At 42.4% G+C, this 20163-nt stretch overlaps 1 protein-coding gene across 1 annotated transcript; it reads right to left on the bottom strand.

Moving 5' to 3' along the window:
- Positions 1 to 2844: 2844 nt before the first annotated feature.
- Positions 2845 to 13991, bottom strand: LOC115326482. The gene is made up of 4 exons (XM_029987352.2): positions 13857 to 13991; positions 11677 to 11843; positions 11055 to 11131; positions 2845 to 3005 (listed from the first exon to the last, which is right to left on the bottom strand). Exons 1-4 carry the CDS (start codon positions 13989 to 13991, stop codon positions 2845 to 2847), a joined length of 540 nt encoding a protein of 179 aa, XP_029843212.2.
- Positions 13992 to 20163: the final 6172 nt, after the last annotated feature.

A 20163-nucleotide genomic window follows, 5' to 3' on the forward strand; every position in this document is an offset into this window, starting at 1 on the left:
CGGCGCAATTTCTAGGTCACCAAAATGCAATGAGAGCGACAATGACAGCTTAAGGTCGCGTAACTGCGCATCAAAACGGTCACGGCTTGATGTGGTTTTTGGTGGAGTGTCTATGAGACGTGTGTCGCCTTTCCTGATTTCACCACAAAAATAAAAAATTACGTTGCTCCTTGTCAGCGATGAAACTTATATTATTATCAACCCTAGATCAGTTACATCCAGAACTATTGTGCTCTACTCAAATCGTTCTTCCACAGAAGGTAATCAACTTAATGCTACTCTAAATATCATAGTAAATGCATTTCTTATCTTATATACAATAGTTTTAAGCTTCTTGTAGAGCAAAGCAGTTGTCATAGACAACCGCTCACCGTGCGTTCTTTTATGTGGGGAGAGCGTGTGACCAATTTGATCACTTAGGTGATACAAACCAAGCCGAAATCACATCCCGTTTTGACTTAATTGTAACTTTTTTTTTACCAAGCAATTTATTTGGGGATGCTTAGTGCTCCTATTTTAACTGAGTTTACTTTCCGCAGAAAAACACTTGTTTACGGAAAGCAATTACTGCAGGATGCTTCAGGTAACAAGCTCAAACTGAGATGGCCAATTATTTGTAGGGTGGCGCAAGCGAATTGTCTGCTGTATAAAACTAGCTGGAACATCCGACGCCTGCACATAACTAAGCTCTAACGTTCACTAAATGTGCACGCACTGGGCAGGTAATTTTTATTCTTTGAAACTTCAGGGCATCGTTCTCTTTCGAGTAAAATAAATGAAAACCGAAAACGTGTCAAATTCAAGTTTAGGTGCGTTCGCAAACGACCTATGTATAGCGATGCTACAAAACCTAGATTGAAGAGAGGGTCCTTCTCGAGTTAGAGTGAGCGTTTGCAATTTAATGGAAGACACCTCCTGTAGCAATCGGTCGCAAATGCGCATGCGCATGTTTTCGAAAAGGAAAGGCGGAGACGTTGGCAGACGATCAACACTTATGTCACTCCCTAGCAGCTCCTATCGCAAACGCGGCCCGTGAACCACGTGACCCCGAAAATGCAGTTGAAAACTATGTAATAGACCCTCTTCGGAACTGCGAAATGATGCCTAGATTATGCGCAGTCGAAAACCGCCCCGGTGGGCGCAGCAAGACGACAACAGATTGAGTGCGTCGTCTGCTTGCTGAACCTTGATAGAATTGCGTCGCTAACTCGGTCTTCTGCAAACGTGCCCAACCTTCACTTTGAAAAGCTTTTTGCTGTCATTTTTTGCAGGAAACGAACAACGCCTTAGAAATATACGCAGTAGAACTGACTTGTTCACTGCGCATTCGGTGAAAGTTATGGGAATGTCTTTGATGCCTACCGTCTCGGGGATTGACACACCACACAAGTTGAACAACACATAGACGTTTAATGCCCGTTATCGCCCGTGGCACGGGCGATAACGGTCATTAACGTATAAGCAGATTTTTTGTGTGTATAAGCACAAAAATACCCTTATACGCACATTTTTTTTTATTTCCGTGATTCAACTTTACTGGGTTAGTTGGTGTCTGAGCGGCAGCATTCCGTGATTACACCCGGGGTGTCTGCTCACTGCGTCTATTGCGAGATGGCGCCACAAGTTATATGCATCGCTAACTCTGTAGTCTGTGACCATGTCCACCCCTGACCCTGGCAAACTTTTAGGATTCATTTTTTATAGATAAAAATAGACGGCCCGGGCGTTTACAAGGTGAAATCTACAATCTAAAAGCGCCGAATTTTTCGCTTTGTTTTACGGCGTTGTCATCTTTGTGTCCACCCTATACCATATAATATCAAATAAAAAGACAGAAATACTTTAAAATAGCACAATATTATAGATTTCGACATATTTATTCATCCGTAAGCAGAAACTGCGCCTAGTGCTAAGAGAAAAAAATGTGCCAACTTTAGTTCGTGAAAGAAAGCAGTAATATTTTTTGCTCTTAGTATAATTTATCAATAACAATAAAAAGTTGACATTTTCTCGTCAGTAATCTAGTCTCCATAAGAGAGTAAATAAAATCTTTACTGGGCGCAGGACTTCCCTCATTTCCGCTGCAGTAAATTTGTGAAATATTCCTCACATTAAACGTTTTAAATCATTCTGAAGCTCGCTACCTGTAACAATACAATCACTATCCATACACTAGCACCTGGATTTCTCGATGACTTATTTGAGTTTTGCTTCACCTCAGTTTCACTACTCTCGCAATCGCTAGGTTCGTACATTATTTGCTTATATTCGCGTGAGCACAACAGGTCAAACAAAAAGTCGCAGCACGGCTTGGCCTTCTTCAGAGCCTTCTGAAACATCCACAATTCGCAGGCCTGAAATGTTTCTGAAAAATAAAATTGTTTTAATTTATTAGTTCTTAGATTCGTAGACCTAACCAAATTGAACTCACTGAACCTCACTACGCTCTGCTAGGGAGTTTACGTGTAGGCTGTTCCCGAGTGCCCACTCTAGTATTTCGTTTATAATGCAATTATATGCAAAGGTGCAAGCGAGCTGGACAAGAATGAAGAAAATAATCCTAATTTGTGTTTGCCCTTTGTCCCCCTTGTTTCCCTTCCCCAGGAATTATTTTCGTCGTAGTATTTTGTATTGAAGATTTGTTGTAAAGCCTGGTGTTTTTGTATTATGTAGCTTATTTGTTAGAATTGCTTTTTTCAAGTTATGAATATTTCATCAGTGGACTGAGTAGAGTCTTAAAACGACGATAGGCAATATACAACAGCTTTTTGTTGTTTTGTAGTCAAAGGAATCACGACACGAAATAAAATGTTACCGTATCTTTCCGGTGAAATTTGCCGAACATTATATCTCTGTGTACATTGTACAGGTTCCTTTAACACCGCAAATAAAGGTGAAAACGATACACGGAAAGCTGCAATACTTGCCGTTACTCCAGTTATGCTTCCGTACGACAGCGCAGTCTTTGTCAGCAAATAAGAATGTATAATAAAAGGTTTCGTCCACTAAAATAGAAAAATGCAAGTGTGTAAACAGCAACAAATTTATTAGTTTCTCGCTACACGTTATGCTAAGAGAAGTAAATGATAAAGCACAAAAGAGAGAAGAACGAAAGGGGTGAACATTTTTAATGGACTGGTATTGTCATGCGTTCATCGATTTTGTTTCAGTTACTCCCCAAGTTTTTTTTATTAAATTGAGCGCGTCTACAGACAAATATTTCTGAGGTGTGACAGTCGAAAGGGCAGTCTAAGTATAATGTGTTTTGGCTTGTTTTCTGGTGTTCCCCTTTATGCTTGGTTGCCTTCATCGAAATGTGTCTGAAAACCTAAACTGCAGGAAACGCTCCAACCTCGAAGCATTAGCGACAAGTTATGTCACATTGTACAAAATGCTTTTTTTTTTTTTCGGGAAACACAAAGCAATGAGCAATAGTTAATACTTAAGACAAACTGCAATGATCTGCCATATGACAAATGTACCTTGTCGCATTAGGTACTGTCATTTTTTTGGTAGGCAGAACCTCGGCTGCTATCATTATGTCATGGACTAATAGACGCTGTAAAGAAAAATATGTTTTGACTTCACACCTTTGAAGAACACGGAAACAGCTAATCACGGTGGGTGACAGAATAGCCCCAGTCAATGACGAAGCTCACAACCGTATTATACCAAAATATGTGGCGTATTCAAGGAAACTGGGCTTGACATTTCACTTGCTCATCGTCAAAGCGACCATCCCATTTTTGGCGTCTAATCGTATTCAGAGTGGATATTCGCTGAGATGCTTTCATTGTTTCTTGATTGGCGGTCGCCGTGTTCTACTGGAAAGTAAACTCAGATACGCTTTAACGCGAAACATTTTTTTTGTCGTTATTTTGAATTTTGTAACGCAGTATTTTGTGAATCTGCATTGTGTGAAGCCACATTTTGTGAAGCCCTGGCATGAACCCCCCCCCCCCGCCCCTAGGCCGCATAGGCCATTGGGCCAGTATCATTGCGAATCACCTGGAAAAAGAGGGTAATGCTTGGCCCATTGTGTCCTCTCTGTAACCAATATTGGAAATGTCTTAGAAAAATGGGGCCATGATTGGCCCCCTTTATCCTCTCTATCACCAACATTAGGAATTCATTGCAATCTCATTGGATTAATTAGAAACAATTCCAATGTCGCCCAATACTGGAGTCATTGGCAACCCAACGGATAAATTGAATACCACTTCCAAGCAAGTTCCAATGGGGTTCCGATGTTGTTTTGAATTGCGCAGTCATTAGCACCACATTGGATAAATTGGACGTAACTTCCAATGAAGTGCCAATGGGCTCCCAGTGTAGTATAATATTGGTTAGTAATTGGCAAAAGATTGTATAAATTGAATGCTATTTCAAGTCAAGTGCCAATTGGCTTCAAATGTTCTCGAATTTGGGGCAGTTTCTGGCACCGCACTGAATTAATTAGAAACCACTTTCAGTAGAATGCTAAGAAGCTTCCAATGTTGCAAAATATTGGGTAGTCCTTGGCACCTTGCTGGATAGATACTACTTCCAATGAAGTGCCAATGGACTTCCAATTTTGTCAAATATTAGGCTGTCATTGGCACCCCACCAAATAAATTAGACACCACGCCCCATAGAGAGCTAACGCGCTTGCCACGTTGTTCAATATTAGGCAGTTATTTCTTCCACTTTAGATAAATCAATATACAGTTATAGGATGTTTCCAATGTTGGACAATATCGGTGTGTCATTGGCATTCATTTTAATAAATTAGATATCGTTTTCGATAAAGTTTTATTCGTTTCTATTCTCGCTCGCAATTGGGGAGTCATTTACATTTTATTTGATAATATACCCATGAAATTCAATAAGCAACCAAAGGCTTTTCGTAATTGCACAAAATTGGTAATTCACCGTATCTGTTGAATCGCTCTTTTGTATTGCCCCAAATGGCTGAACTATACTCGAATTTTGTTTGGTAACTTTGATAACTTAATGAAATATAATTGTAAGGTTACGAAATAATTTAAAATCACAAGCCAACCGGGATCTCGGTGTCTTAGCTTCCGTTCAACGTGCACGTGCAAAATATCAGAAATTGTTTGAAAAAAAAAAAATTAGTTTAACACGGTGCCATTATGGGAAAAATTTACTATGCTGCAGCGACGTTTCTCCGAAACATGTTTGGATCTCAAGGTCTTTGCTCTAACTTGTGACAAAATTAAGTAAGACGTTCTCTACGCCATCATATTTTGTCGGAGACTTGTGGCCTAAAGACAAAGAAAACTGCTCCGTAAGTGGATCCGAAACCGCGCTCTTCACCGCAGCGATCACGCGATTTGCACTAAATAATATTTTACCGGATTCTGCTAGCCAACCTAGATGCGCGTTTCATAGATTACCGCATTTTAATGTTCTCGAATAATTTCGAATTGCACGGCTTAGTTTGCGATGAAAAGCTGGCCAGCTTATGGGGTGGTTTATTTTTCGTGATTTATTTCGCATAAATATTAGTTTACTCGTCAAGGTGGGTAAAAGCAGGGACGCTCTTCAGAGCGCTTGTTTCGACACGAAAGCAATTTTTGCGCTGCTTGTTTCCGGGAGGGCGCTCCAAGGTGACGCTAACTCCCTGCGCTTTGGCGAGGCCCATTGTTATGCTTGAAATGTTCGCGAAGTTTCAAAAGAAAAGGTCAAAGGAGAAAAGGAGGTACATCGCGGAATGCGAAAGAGAGAAACTCTTATCTTCTTTTTCATCCTGCGATGTAAAGCAACGCACGCTACAAACCATCTTACCCAATCCAGTGCTCCGGGAGTGACACGTGACTTCCTCTTCGCGCGTCGCTCCACACAACCGTAATGCCACGTGACACCCTCTCATCTTTGGATCGGCTGCGGTGGGTCGTTGCGTCCGTTGCAGTCCATCATAAGGTGAAACGGAGTATAGATCGGAGGCAAAGAATCACCCTAGCCTTTAACAGAAGATGTTGCGCCGTACAAGCTGTGTTTGAGGACAAGCCACGTGTTTCACGCAGAACGCCAGCGTCCATCGAGTATAAGTATAACTTTGTGCGGAGTGGCGAATTACCAACAGAGACGGGTTAAACTTGTCTAATACATAAGACAGAGGCTACAAAGAGGGGAAAAACACACCAAGATGTCTCAACTGAGACATGTTGTGTTTGTCCCCTCTTCGTAGCCTCTGTTTTGGGCTTTTGAAATGTTTAACCTTAACCAGCTCGGCTGCCTAATTACATTATCTTCAGAGACGGGTTCTTCGAGGGACCTGTCTGCGATACTTCTGTGAATAACGTTGGCACGTGTCTCGGGTTCGGAAATTTATTTCGCCGATACAGTCCTTGTAATATCTAAGGATTCGCCTAAAATATTACATAAACTTTGTTCTTGCTCAATATTGTGATCACATCAATGAGATTCATTAGCATATTACGCTATTGTGCAACAAATAACTAATTTGCTGTAGCCTCATAAGATTTCTACGGCTATCATTTGTTGACGTTACTATCCATTAGATATGAGAATTATGTGGTTTCAGCTAGCGAGCAGGCCTTCGTCAGCTAAAACCAAGCGTTCGCGCTCGCAGCCTACGCAATCGCAATTTCTTCGCCTACAAGATTTCATACATTAAATGAGCGCTCAAAAAAGCGGCAGAGACACTTAAGAGACTGCTTACGTGTACGAATGCGAAAGCATTCCTACACGCAGCATATTCCTACAAGCAACGCTCCACGTCTTCCTTTTTCACAGAGCAGTCCAGCGGTGACATCATGCTCCCCCACTGCGCATGCGCGGCAAACCCCGCCGGCTTCACGCCGGCTTCCGTGACGATGCATCTGCGTTGCTTTGCTTTTCTTTGTGTTTTATTTCTGAGGCACGTTCGCTTCCACCTTCAGCGCCCCGCCGCTTCCACGACGAGGCATGTGCGTTGCTGCGCTTTTCTTTGTGGTTTATTTTTTCTGGGGCGCTAGCCTCTTTTGCAGCCAATGGGTATTTAGTTGCCGTTTCGCTCAGCCGATGGGTATTAATGTCCCGTTTTCTTTTTTTTTTTTTTTGCTTCTACACATCAGATAACGTTGGCTTCGCACCACGGGACAGTTAATGCTTTCGCATTAAAACTGGTTAGAACTGTTCTAACGAAATCAGTGGAGCAGAAAGTGCGCACTATTTTTTTTTTTAGAAAAGGTGAGAAGGGTATGAGGCATGCAAAAGAAGTGCAGATTGATTCCACGGTGCTTATATTCCTCACGAATCTCTACAATGCAGAGTATGGGACAAACTAGTGATATTGTTTTGCATAGTGATTCTTTTTGCTTGTACGGGAACTTGCGCATTACACGTGGAGAAGTTTAAAACCGCGAACTCACTCCCGTGCTCATTCTGAAGGAGCCTTATTGTGGATAAGGCGGCTTCTAACAACACCTCATGGAAAAAAAAAAGCCTATGTGCGTAATGTGCGTAAAAAAAGCCTCTGTGCGCACCGCGGGCCAGGGATTGAACACGACAACGACGTCATCGTTCAGCAAGGAGGCGCGTTCTCGCTGATTTGACACGAGTTCCAACCGAACAGTGACGCAGCACCCCTAGCCCGCAATTTTGCGCATTTTTTGAGCACGAACAAGGCACGGTGAATGTAACAGCGCACAAAAAGACGAGGACAGAGAAAAAGAACATGCCCAACACACAAGCGCTGACCCGCAACTGAATTTATACACAAAAAGACGAAGAGAACGTTCTGAAAGACAGGCATGGCACCCAGTGCGTGTCACACGCGACATGACACACCCGCAATTTTGCATTTTATTTTGAAAACGCATTTACAGGTGGTAATTGTTACCACTCAGGTCACACAAAGGATAATTCCGCCGCAATAATATACTTTATTCGAATCATCCAATTAAAAAACACGGCGTCATAAAAATGACGTGGAGAATTAATAAATTCGAGAATCTTTTCCAGTTCATTACTCTCAATAAAATATATCTTCGAAAAAAAAAATTTATAAAAAGTGGTATGTGTTAAAATGAGTTTGGGAGACGTTCTTCTAAAACCGTCTCCTATCTGTGGCCTATGATTTATGGCCTCCATTAGTGACGCAGGAAAATGCAGCACTTAGGCTTTCTTTTCTAGGAAGCTTTGTCTCTAACCGAGCTTGAGGTTGCCCGTAAAGAAAGATCCTCAGGTGGTCGAAATTCATCGCTAGTCCTATACCGGTACGCGCCAAATGCCCCTTGTTGATACGGAAGAACTCTGAACTACAGGTTTGCAGCAGTGCATTTGCATCTGTTGTCAGTATATCCTCTAGGTACTAATAAGTAGATCTGAGTGTCTCGTCTTGTCTTTGTTTTTCGCGATTAAACATGACGTGACCACGCACTTGTGTACCGATTTGATCGCTTCTAATTTTCGAGGTTATTTTGTGATTTCTTCCAATCTCTATTCACGACTCCAGCAAAACGGACGCCACCAAGCGGGAATACCGGGAACCAGCCGGAAAAGGTCGTTCTGCGCCCCTCCGCGTCTCTGGTGGCTTTCGCGGACACGTGTTGTCGGCGCGGTGGTGAACAATGTAAGCTGACGAAGGTCCGAAAATTTCTTAAGTTTGCTTGAGAGTTCATAAGTGTGGTGAAGCCTCAGTAGATTGTTTCCTTCTATCACGTGTTTGAAAGCCCGTTTACTGCACAATGCACGGTCGCGTGCCTACGATTTCTTGAATGGGGAGGAATCACGGAAAAACGTTTTAATTTCTTGTCTGTCTCGGATCACATTCAAAGTGACGACTGCTTAGTAACTGATAAATGGTTTCTTTATAAGGATGTAAAACAGTGGACTGAGGACGACAGACGAGGTGCTTCACTGGAGAGAACACCAATGTTGCAGTCAAGTTACTGGGAAGGTTCGATTGCTGCTTTCTTTAGTTTAGTTGTGTTCGATTAGCTTCAAGTTTAAACCACCCACGCCGGTCGGTGACGTTGGCTATCCATCTTGGCTGCTTTTCGCCGAAAAAGCCTCTGGACCACACCGAAGGAGTTTGGGCTGATTTCGCAGTTACTTGATTCCAAAAAGCCTGCTCGCTGCAAACGATTAATGAGGGAAATTCTCTGCTTTCAAAAGGTGGGGAACGAGTCTCGCAAAGTTAGAAGCTGTCACGACATTATAATCTATGGCGCCTCTCATATTTATATTATACCCCCGTCGAAGCCAGCAGCAATATACGTCTACATTGCTCAGGTTGACCGGCCACAAGAAATACTAATTTTCTCCGTTCAAGATTCGAAGTCAAGTTCAATGCAGAGAGGTTCTGCGTGAATCTCCGATGAAAACACTCTTCAGTTTATCCGCATTCGTCTCCCTGCTACCGGCTAGAACCGTTTGGCCGAGTTAAAGTATAGTATCTCTCTGTCTGTCAAGTATACTTTTATTCAGCAGTTCACCTAATAGCTAGTGCTCGACTAAGCTCATATTTCAACACGAAGAATATACTAATACCGCTTTAGTGGGACCATAGTACGTATTATAATACATAACCCACATATTCGTCAAAATGACTTCTCGACTGCTACTAAAACCATGAATTCAAACACGAGTATCAGCTGCTTAGTGGGGCGCCAGTGGGCTAACATGCTCCTTGGCTCAAGAAGCGCTTGCTTAATTTTCGTAATTTTCCTGCAGCCTGTGTTGCTGACCGAGCAGACGACTGGAGCTGTTTCTTAAACGCGGATACGCATAAAGGCTCGATTTCTCGGACAAATAAGTCGCATGAGGGAGGCATGCGAGTTAGCTGAAAATTACTTTTGGTGGAACAATTCTGTAGTCATTGCCGCTTTCCTTAGCTGATCAAGATTAGAGTCTATTACCGTCTCTCCGGAGCCCATAGTTTCGGTTCTGAACACAATCTCCGAAACGAAATTTTGTTATGAAAAGAACAAAAAACACCTGGAAAACAAAACTGTGGTCTGCAAGTTTTTGTGCATCGGATGCACTTGACCGTCGCAGTTCAAATAACTATAAAATTGGGCATTAAACAAGGAGAAATTTGTTAAAATAAATGCGCCACGCGTTCAGGCGACCCGGCCGAGCCGGTGCGACCTGTACCCAGCCGCCATGTTTGTTTGGTGGTGGCGCCCCCTATAGGTCGCTGGAGTCGCGAATAACTAACGATTGAACACATGTATGTTTTTGTTCAGATCTCATTCTTGTCCTTTTTGCACGCCGTCAAACTTGAATCCAATCAATCCAATATATGTGCCAACATTGGGCCAACACTGGTGAGCTGCCTGCGCCCTAAGGCAACGCGCGCAGGTTGGCATTAATCGACGTCACAGGCCTACACATCAATTTCGTTTTTCTCGCTAAATTTAGCGGGAAAGTTCAACTCTCGTACAGGTAACGTTACATCAGGTCCTGTGACATTAATGGTTCCGGAAATTTAGAGAGAAAATTAACGTCCCGTGGCCTACACACCGATTCAGTTTCTCCGCTAAATTTAGCGGGAAAATAGACGTCACCTGGCACGATGCCTTGCGAGCTCAACGGAAGTTTGGTTTCTCCTCAAAATTAAGCGAGTAAATTCACGTCACATGACCTACGCACCAAATCAATTTCCCTGCTAAATTCAGCGGAGAAATGGAATCTACGTGACGCGATGTCACGTGATCCTAGAACGTTTCTCGTATGCAGAACAAACTGCCTAGCAATTTGCCATTCCTCTTTTTTTTTAGCGTGTACCAACCGACCATTTGAGGAGCACAGTGTGTGAGCTTCTCAGTATCGAAACACAGAGTTGCGAGCATCTTCTCATTGCTCCGTTGCCATTGCTGAACGTGGCATTAGCCCAAAACAGTGGTAAAGAATAAATCGCGAGGTAAAATGCGCGAACGAGAGCAGCGACGCTCTGCGTTTCTTAAGATGTCAATGACTATATAGCAAATATTTTTTTTCCAAGGCTAAATAGCTTTTATCGTCACACTGGGTATCACTCAAATATTTTGGGTGTGTTAAAATGTTTCCTTTGAGTTTCACATATATGTTGCCAGACTCACAGACTCTCGTCATCATGACGTTTCTCGTGCTGTATCCTGTTGACGGGACGACAGCATAAGATTTGTTGAAGAAAAATCTGCAAAACAAAAACAAAACAAAAAAGTGGTGTCCAGCTACGCCCATGTTTTACCTCTGTTTTATCTACTCCTGCAAGTAATAGACTTTTTCTTTTTGTTTATTCTCGTTTCCAGCCGCATACTAGGCGGCTGGAGACGAGACATACCTGAGAGAGAGCCTAGTAGGCTCTCGCTCTAGTATGAGCAGAGAGCAACACTAACAACAATACATTTAGCGTGTAAGGTGGCTCTTTTTAAAATAACTTAGCAGGGGATGAGTTCTTATTCACTTCTAGAAGATTGTTCTAGTTCTCGATAATACGCGAGAGTGAAATGTAAAAGTGTCGTTTCGACATACGAAATTCGCCAATTTGAGAGCAAACGTCGTTTTTCTGTTGTCACCGCAGTGTAATTCTACAATTCGCTATTGTCAAAAATATCACAAACAAACATCACGCATTAGACACTTTTGAGGAGAATAAAAGAAAAGCGCCATTGTTTTAACATGTGTTAAGAATCAGCTTTCCTACATGATGAAACAATTGACAGAAATTCGCTTACTTACGTTTTCTGACTCGTTTTGTCATAAGACGTGATGCGATGAATCACGGTATGTTTTGAATCATCTTGTTGAATCTTATTCACAGTAACGCAACCCCTGTTATTCAGTCCTTGTTCGTCGGTGTTGAAGTTTCTGTACCTCATCACCAAAGTTTCATTGCTCGTAACAAACTAAAAGAAAAAAATATTATTAACAAAAAATAAATAAAAGGAAGTGTTTCATTCTTGTACGCAACCAGTTACAAGTAACTTATTGCGTGGGATCAATTACATTATATTGGATCGTTTTAAAGCTTAAATTATTTTTCTTTCTGTCATAACGTGTGTTGTATTTCGAATACTATTTTCTATGATCGCTTAAAAGTAATCAATTATGTGCTTCCGAACGTGCTAAAAGTATTGAGTTTATTCTTTTACGTAAAAACACGCTTTGCCTGCCCGTGCGTCACTCGACCCTGTTGTAACGATGTTCGACACTTTTTTTTACCCCTCAGCCACTAAAAAAAGATACCAAGATACCAGAAGTATTAGACTGTGAGCGCGCTCAACGAAGTTTGGGCTATCGAGCCGTCGAGAATGCCAGGTTTACTGTGCACGGGTTGTTATTATTCATGTTTGCCGCGGCATTGACGACTGTGTTTTGCCCTGACCTCATCTAGCCACTACAAAGCCCCCACCCACTTCCGTTTCAAAACAGTTCACCAGCGAGTCCTTGCACAGAGCGTACTCTACTGCATGTCCCAAATAGCAGCCAGGCTCTTTAAATCGACCGTAAAAATCGCGTTCTTAGCTTGTCGCGTTTCGAGTTCGTGCAGCGTTAGCCACAGGTGGTGTATTTGTTCTGTATAAAATTCGCAAAGAGCGAACTTAAGCTGAGGAAAAAGTAAAGAAAGAAAAAGGCCTAACTCCTAAGAAAACGCAGCGAAGACACCGGTCTTCAAACCACAGGGTGCCCTATTGTTTAAAGACCGGTGGCTTCGCTGCGTTTCCATAGGAGTTAAGCGTGTTTCTTTTTTTTTTCTCCTCGAATAAGTTCGCTCTTTTCGAATATTATAGAAAAAATGCGCCACCTGTGGCTAACGTTGTACAAACTTAGAGGCTCCGGGAAATCCGTGCACGGACGATTTTTTTTTTTCCAGATTTTTCACTGCGTTCACCTGAAGCAGTTTTGGACAGGCGGTTGCAAAAGCGAAGCGCTTCGCTCCTAGACGACTCGGAAGTGTCCGTCGAAGCACAGCGCAACCACGAGCTGTTGCGCAAAGTGTTTGAAGCGCTACAACGCCGCTCTTTCCTCAAGCGCATCCGACAAGAGGGTCTTCAGCGTCGCGGCAGATATCTTCACCAGGAAACGTGGGAAGATGACTGATGATAACATCGAACAACAACTCCCGTTGAAGCTTAACAGGGTGTGAATGACAAAAAAAAGAAGGGAAAACACTTTGAACATATGTATGCGTTTCTGATTTCGTGAAAAAGAAAGGTAAAAAAGTAACGTGAAGAGTAATCAATTACTTCGGGATAAAGTTTCAATTACTTTTGTAATACTGTAATTGATTACTCTGATCAGTTACATTTTTCAATAAAGTCATTGTAATTGTAATCAATACTTTCTTCCATTACGCGTACAAGACTGACGTGTTCTAAGGCTATAAGTTCTTTGCTAAATTGAATTCAGCTGGTGAACTGTGCACCAGCTGCCTTGGCCGCTTATGAATGACTATATATGCACACATCATGTTGGTATCCAGCTACTTTATGGCATGCACCAATTCCAACACATAAACGCTTTACCCGCAACGTGTAATGAGGACACACAATTTCGACAGGTTTTCCAGAAGCGTAGCGAGAACCATTTTCTTTCAATTCCATGAACAACACGCACCTAAACATGGCGTAGACTAAAAAAAAAGTATTGCAAAAGTTTCAAATCCTCCAACAGCTTTTCAGAAAACTCATTGCACTCGATTTGCTTCAAAAATAAATTATTCTAATTATAAGATTCGATAGCAAAAGAAAGGCGGAATGTCGCGGGTCGGCCAATGTCTTTTTATATCGACCAGCAGCTGATTAAATTGCGAATTTAGCAAATAAGAATGCCCAAGAAACATTCGCCAGGCAAGACTCGTTATCGGGGAAAATAGAAGGGAATATCTCTGCCGTGAAAGCCATCGCAAAACAGCTTACCTCCCACGCATTCTGATGCGACTGTAGAGCAGGAATTATCTCCGGATAGTTGAAAGCCGGAAGAGGCTCCGGCGTCGTCCAAGCAAAGCTTTCTGTCAAGAAGGATCCAAGTGCCAACGCTGTGAGCAGCAACATGATTCTATCGCAGATTTAATGAGCCTAATGCGCGATTAAATTGCAGTCATCGGTCGGAAGAAAGTAACTTTCTACTAGGTATCATGTGTGCCGTACAACCTCTGGTGACTTCCTCCGAAACACTATTACTAGATACTTAAAAATCTTTTCTACCAATTCACCACTTGCCGTGTTCATGCGTCACCGGATTACGCTTGATGCGTCACTCTTTCCCGTTGTAAGTGATGGCATAAGGAATGTTTACGCTAAAAAACACCCAGCTTGCAGCGCTTACGTTGGTTGAATGACGCGGCAAAATGTTATTAGTTGCGAGTAGAAGACTTCATTGTGCAGGTCGAACTTCACACTTGACCACAGTAGATATATAATAGCCAGAATCGCAGAATAACCTTTAGAGAAAGTTACGGCGGCGGGAGGGGGGGGGGGGGAGTATTTGTTGCCGATCCTCATTATCAGGTTAGAGCTCCACGTTAAATAGAAAACGAGTCTCTTGTTTGAATCAATTTAAGCAAAACACCGGTCACTGAATAGAAAAGAAAGGCTCCATTGATGGATTGTGCCATGTGGAGAAAGACTTAGTATGCGCTTCAAGGACCCCCTATATATACGAAGGCTGCTTCGGCAATTGCTTGTTGTGACCGCGAACTGCTGTTCGAATACTTTGCCTTAATTTTTAGTTCTAGTGCAATTGAAGAGTTCTCTCAAGGGTGCAATATCCTATAATAAGGCTGGGAAAGAAAAAACTCGTACGCCTACGCGAAGATATTCAAATTTGAAGGTTAAAAAACAGAAGGGGCTGTGGAGACCGCCGTCGGAAGCTATATTTGGACACAGGGCTATAGCTTCCTGGACGCCATTAAAGGAGTTAAAGGTTTGCTTTTTGTCATCCGCTTTACCAACTTGTATTTTCACCGTATGATGGAACGTGTGTTTTACAGTGAGCGGTAAGCGCACATTTGCAACGCTCTCCTCGATTGTGCTTCAATTGCATTCAAACTGCGCAGGGAAAGATAAAAAGCGGAGGCAAGCGGAAACTGCAGCCACGTGTTATACAGTTAAAAAAAAAATTCGGTGCAGAAACTCTGCGGCTTATTCAATAGGCAGCGAGCTCAATGCTGCGAGTTAAATGCTTAACCTTCAAAGAAAGAAGTCACGATACCTCCGGAAAGGTCAGGACGTAAAGGTCAAAAATGAACGCTGCTTATATACCGACTGCAGAGGCGAATAACGCTATCAAGTGTGGACGTTGTATTTGCGAATTTCGAAAGAAAAAATCAAAAGAAGCTTCTTGCACTTTTCTGCAGTGGCAGAAAATAAATGGAGAGGACAACGTGCACAAGATGTCGAGAGTCGAGACGGCTCTGACGGCAGCCCACTGCCAAACCCGCTCACAAAAAATGGTGTTAATATGCTTATGTGTCCTTACTCTATAATACTAAGCTCGCCATAGAAGCGAAAATCTAAAATTCTCCAAAATGCCACCATAGAGCTCTTCTTTGGCGTGATTCTTATAATTCTAGCAATGGGCATGAAAGGTCTACATCACCCAAACGGCAAAAAGCCTTTACCATTTAGGTTTCCACGTAATCACACTACGGCAAAGCGCGGTTGATGAATGGACAACTATTACGCAGCTCTGAAATACCGTTAGACTAATACTTATTTGATCCAATTACTGCATCATCTCAAGCTCGACATCGGGCTCGGGAGGAATTGCAGTGTCTGCGCCTAGGTTGGTGCTGTGTAACTTGATTGGCTTTGCGGTTTGTGTGTGATAATATAAATATATATGTAAAAGTGTATATTATTTTTGTGCACATTTTGCATTTTATTACGTTGTGTCACATTACAGACGATTGCTCTTTGTGTACTCAGAAAAAAGAGGCTGTTATGATGATGATGGCTAAATTGTACATTTACAACAATGAATGGATAGGGTGTTTAATACAAAATCTACAATGCTTGAGGGTTACTTATAATCAACTCATTGCCTGGATTGGAACATACGCTGAGAAATGGCGTGGACACGCTTTTTGGGTCGATGCCATTAACACGGCACAAGTTGACGCCATCATTGTTTAAAAAACAATAACCCTATAATGGACACCAACATCACCGGGTCTCGTTTAGTAAACAACCAGACTCCTTGATTCGCTTAAGCAACGCAAATTTCCTACGAAGTCAGCGCCCTCAATATAAATTTATTCTAACATCTCCAGAAATTAACCAGCGTGCAGAGTTCCGAGAATCGCATTATAACTTTGAAGACAGCGAGAGTACTGTGTTAACCGAGCGAAAAACGAATCGGGAAGCAAAATGCGAGACGATAATAAACAAGGCCCCACGTTTCCTCAGCTTTAGGTGTCTGTAGGAATCCCCGGCGATATACTGTTACTGGCCACGTTTACATGAATCCGACCGAAGAGCATCGTATCGCATTTGCAGATGGGCTTACCATAGTCAGTGCACAACTTAAAAATAACAGCGTAGCATTACACGAATTAAGTATCCGAATGATTGAACAAGTTTTGTTGGCGAGTATATAGAAGAAACATGGCGACATTTTCTACAAACAGCAAAAGTAATGTCTGCACAATGAGCAGTTCAGTAGTTTACCGGTAACGTGTATGTAATAAAATTATTAAAGGCAAAAAGAAGTAAAGAGCAAAAAATATTTTTGTATTCATAAGTTGATAATTGCGTTGTGTGCATGGTATATTCACCAGAAATAAGTTTTAACGTACTCATTAGCGTTTCGTTTAACATACTACTAATAAAGAGCATTTGAGGGTACTATATTCGATTCCCGCAGTCGAAATAGCACTTTCTCAATATGAAATGTTCGATATTTATTTTAAGTATTCTTTTCTGTGCCCGCTGAAAATACGTATCTAATAAAACATTTAGGACAGGATTAATTGCTCATTTCGTTCATCATAAGGATTACCACGCAACGTCCCGGTATAATAAAATACATTTACGTTCATATGACACGTCGTTTAAGCCACAGCCATAAAACTCCCCTCCAGTATAATTATTATTTAAAGAATTGATTTATTTATTTATGCATTTATTTATGCATTTATTTATTTATGTATTTATGTATTTATTTATTTATTTTTTATTTATTAAACTTCAAATGCCCCAAATAAGGGGCATTACATGAAGGTAGTACGAAACATCAAACAATTTCTTCGTTGAATGCCTTGAAATGGGCAGGGTTGGAGTGGAGCACGGCGTCGCTGGGCAGATCGTTCCAATCCTTTGCTGTCTGGCAGAAAGATAAAAAAGAGGCCCCATCTCCACGTGGTGAATGATGTTGATTGGGGCGAAGCTCTGGTGGTGCGATTGATACTGATTTTATTGTGTATAGGTTGTGCTCATGGTGCTGATTTTTTCATTGCTCATAGGTAGTGCTGAGTTCGGGGTTGCGTTTCGACTTCATTATTACGCTTTATGGCCGGTGAAATTCAGAGCCTTCTAGCGGACCAGCTTCTAGCGGACCAGCTTGGATCCGCTAGAAGCCGTGGGAACGAATCTCCACCGCTTAAGTCAACGGTTCATGTCAGATAGAGAATGTGTGGTATCGATCGTGGTTATATACGCATTTGAGCATTTGACCGCAGCGTACATGGATGAAAAGTACGAAAGGCTCGGCATGCTGCGGCTTAGCGTCTACGCAGACAAGCACCCACCAGAGCTTCGCCCCAATCAACATCATTCACCACGCGGAGATGCGTTTTTTTCTTTTTTTTTTTTTCAATCTTTCTCGCTCATTAAAATTTCTTTCTTGAAATAATAGCGACGGTTTGCGGAGTGGTATTAGTTGTTTAGCCTGCATAAATAAAAAGATTCCGACGGTTCTTGCCAACTGTCAATCACAAAAATGTTACGGGTGATGACACTGGTCGCGCGTTTCCGGCACACTTTGTCGCCACCGGAGATTGAGCTGTTTTTGCCTGATTGATTTAAAATATAGTAAAATTTGATGCGATGCTATTTCGTGACCACTACTTGTTTCTTGCGTAATCCGTACTACTAATCATGTAATAATATAAATAGGTTAGGCGCTCAAATATCGTTAGGGGGCCCTTTTAAGATATGCGCTTATAGAGTAGAAAAAAATATGTAGGATATTTAAAAATGCATGGCGGGCTAATTAAAAGAGTGGTCGCACCCGGTTTACACTAAAAATATTTCACCTATTCGGAAATTTTTGTGCAGCCATAGCGGCCGGAAAATATTACGTTCCATCCATCCTGTTAAATATTGAGTGGAGGATTTACATATGTTTTGTTTATTGTGGAAACTTCCTCCTGCGTCATCGAAGAAATCCGTTGTGATATTAATAATCCCGGTGTGAGCGCTAACTACATGTTGCTTTTCCTCCGTCAGCATAAAACGTCTTAAAACTTTACTAAAATAAAACATCGAGTCGGGGTGAAAAACACTAAAGGGGCGTTTGACGTTCGAATTTCCGGCAGCAAAATTGGAAAAAGAGAAACGAAAGAGGCATCAACACGAGCGCGCCTCTTTGTAGTATCAGGCACATTATAAACATCGCGTGAGCTTCTGAGAAAGTTGCGAGAAGCTATCAAGGAAAAGCGCAAAGGGAAGCTCACGAAAGGCGTCAGCCTGCTTCATGATAATGCCCAGGCTCAATCGGCAGAAGCGAGGTTTTCACACGCAGCCTCTTTAGGTTACGAAATTTTGCGTCATTCCCCCTATTCACCCGACCTCGTACCTACTACTTCATCTTCCCTGGCGTGAAGGCTCCACTGTGCGGAAAGCATTTGAAAGACGACGACCAAGAGAATGCTGAAGTGGTGCGATTCTTAAATACTTTAAACGAGGAGTTCTGTAACAATGGCCTCCGGCACGTTGTCCATTGCTGGGGAAAATGCGGGACTTTGATTGGTGAATATGTAGGAAAATGCTAAAATCCTACCCGAGTTGCCACTGCTGAAACTCTATTCCTTCCTTACAATAACACGAACTTTATGAACGCCCCTCATATTTATTTGGTATCACAAATGTGGTCGATTTGATAAGTAAATAATTAACCGTGCAGGTGTATATAATGTAAATTGCTAGGGCGTCCAGATATTCGGGTCTTGCCACGATTACTTGACTCAGAATACGCATGAAGCATCCACCTTTCGCCTTTTTAAGTGACGACGAACGCCCGAAGATATGGAAAATAATTCAAACATTTAAAAACAAGCTTTTGTTGTTGTTGCTCTTTTTTTCTGCCACAAATGCAGCACGAAAGGTCAAAAAATGTCTTATCAAAGTTCGCACGGTGTCGCCATTCAAAACTTCCCAAGCTGCCAAGCGGTTCAAATATTTGAAAACAAGCTTATTTGTTTTTTGTTTTTTCTCTCAAATGCAGCAACGAAAGGTTATGAAATGGCATATCCGGGAGGTACCGCAGTTAGTTCTCGGCCGTGAGACATTTAAAGTTTGCTCTGCTCACTGATTGTTCTCAGAACAAAGCGAAAACCATAGGCAACCGGAAGTCACAAATTCCTCTCGAAAGTTCCGCCATTATGTGCTTTCCTTTACCTCAGCACACCCTGTATATATCGAGGTCCCTCATCAGCATGGTGAGAATAACATGAGCAGAAAACCCGATACAGAGCGCTAGTCTGTTATCTTGTAAGCCGACCGGGTGAAGTTCGTCGATTCTTCACATATTCGCTTCATGCAGTACAGCCTTTAGGGCCCCTGAATAAGAGAGGGTGTGACGTAGGCGACATCATCTTGCTTCTTCTCTAGAGCGCACACTTTTTATGTTTAGAGTTTCGTTCTTCCGCACTCGCGAGTCGATAGTAGCGCCGCCTGCTCCTCTCCGAGATAGCAGGTGGCCCTCCTATATTTGACTTCAACTTGAGTCAGGGTGCAGTCGGCGTGCCCGGCGCGAGATGGCTACTGACCCGTTTCGTGCCGGCGGCACATGTGCGCGCTGAATGTCCCCGGTCGCGTCGGCTGCGTCAGGATGCCAGACTATTCGCAACCCCAACGCCCTATACACGAACTCATCTCTGTTACGTCACGGCGCGGTGGTGGCGCTCCGAGTGCACTCCCGGTCTGGAGCTGTGGGCGGAAGTCCCCATGTAAGACGTGTATTTCTGCGTCGTTTTGAAAATAAACCAGTCAAAAACCTGCCTTC

This window comes from Ixodes scapularis, unplaced genomic scaffold (genome assembly GCF_016920785.2).
Source record: "Ixodes scapularis isolate PalLabHiFi unplaced genomic scaffold, ASM1692078v2 PGA_scaffold6__148_contigs__length_123643588, whole genome shotgun sequence".
NCBI classification, from domain to species: domain Eukaryota; kingdom Metazoa; phylum Arthropoda; class Arachnida; order Ixodida; family Ixodidae; genus Ixodes; species Ixodes scapularis.

Bases quoted from the DNA above. Each gene is read 5' to 3' on its own strand.
- LOC115326482 (XM_029987352.2), bottom strand. From the start codon at position 13,991: ATGTTGCTGCTCACAGCGTTGGCACTTGGATCCTTCTTGACAGAAAGC. The intron at 11,844-13,856 runs GTAAGCTGTTTT...TTTTTCTTTTAG, and splicing joins CGCATCAGAATGCGTGGGAG to TTTGTTACGAGCAATGAAAC. The intron at 11,132-11,676 runs GTAAGTAAGCGA...TTTGTTTTGCAG, and splicing joins GACAAAACGAGTCAGAAAAC to ATTTTTCTTCAACAAATCTT.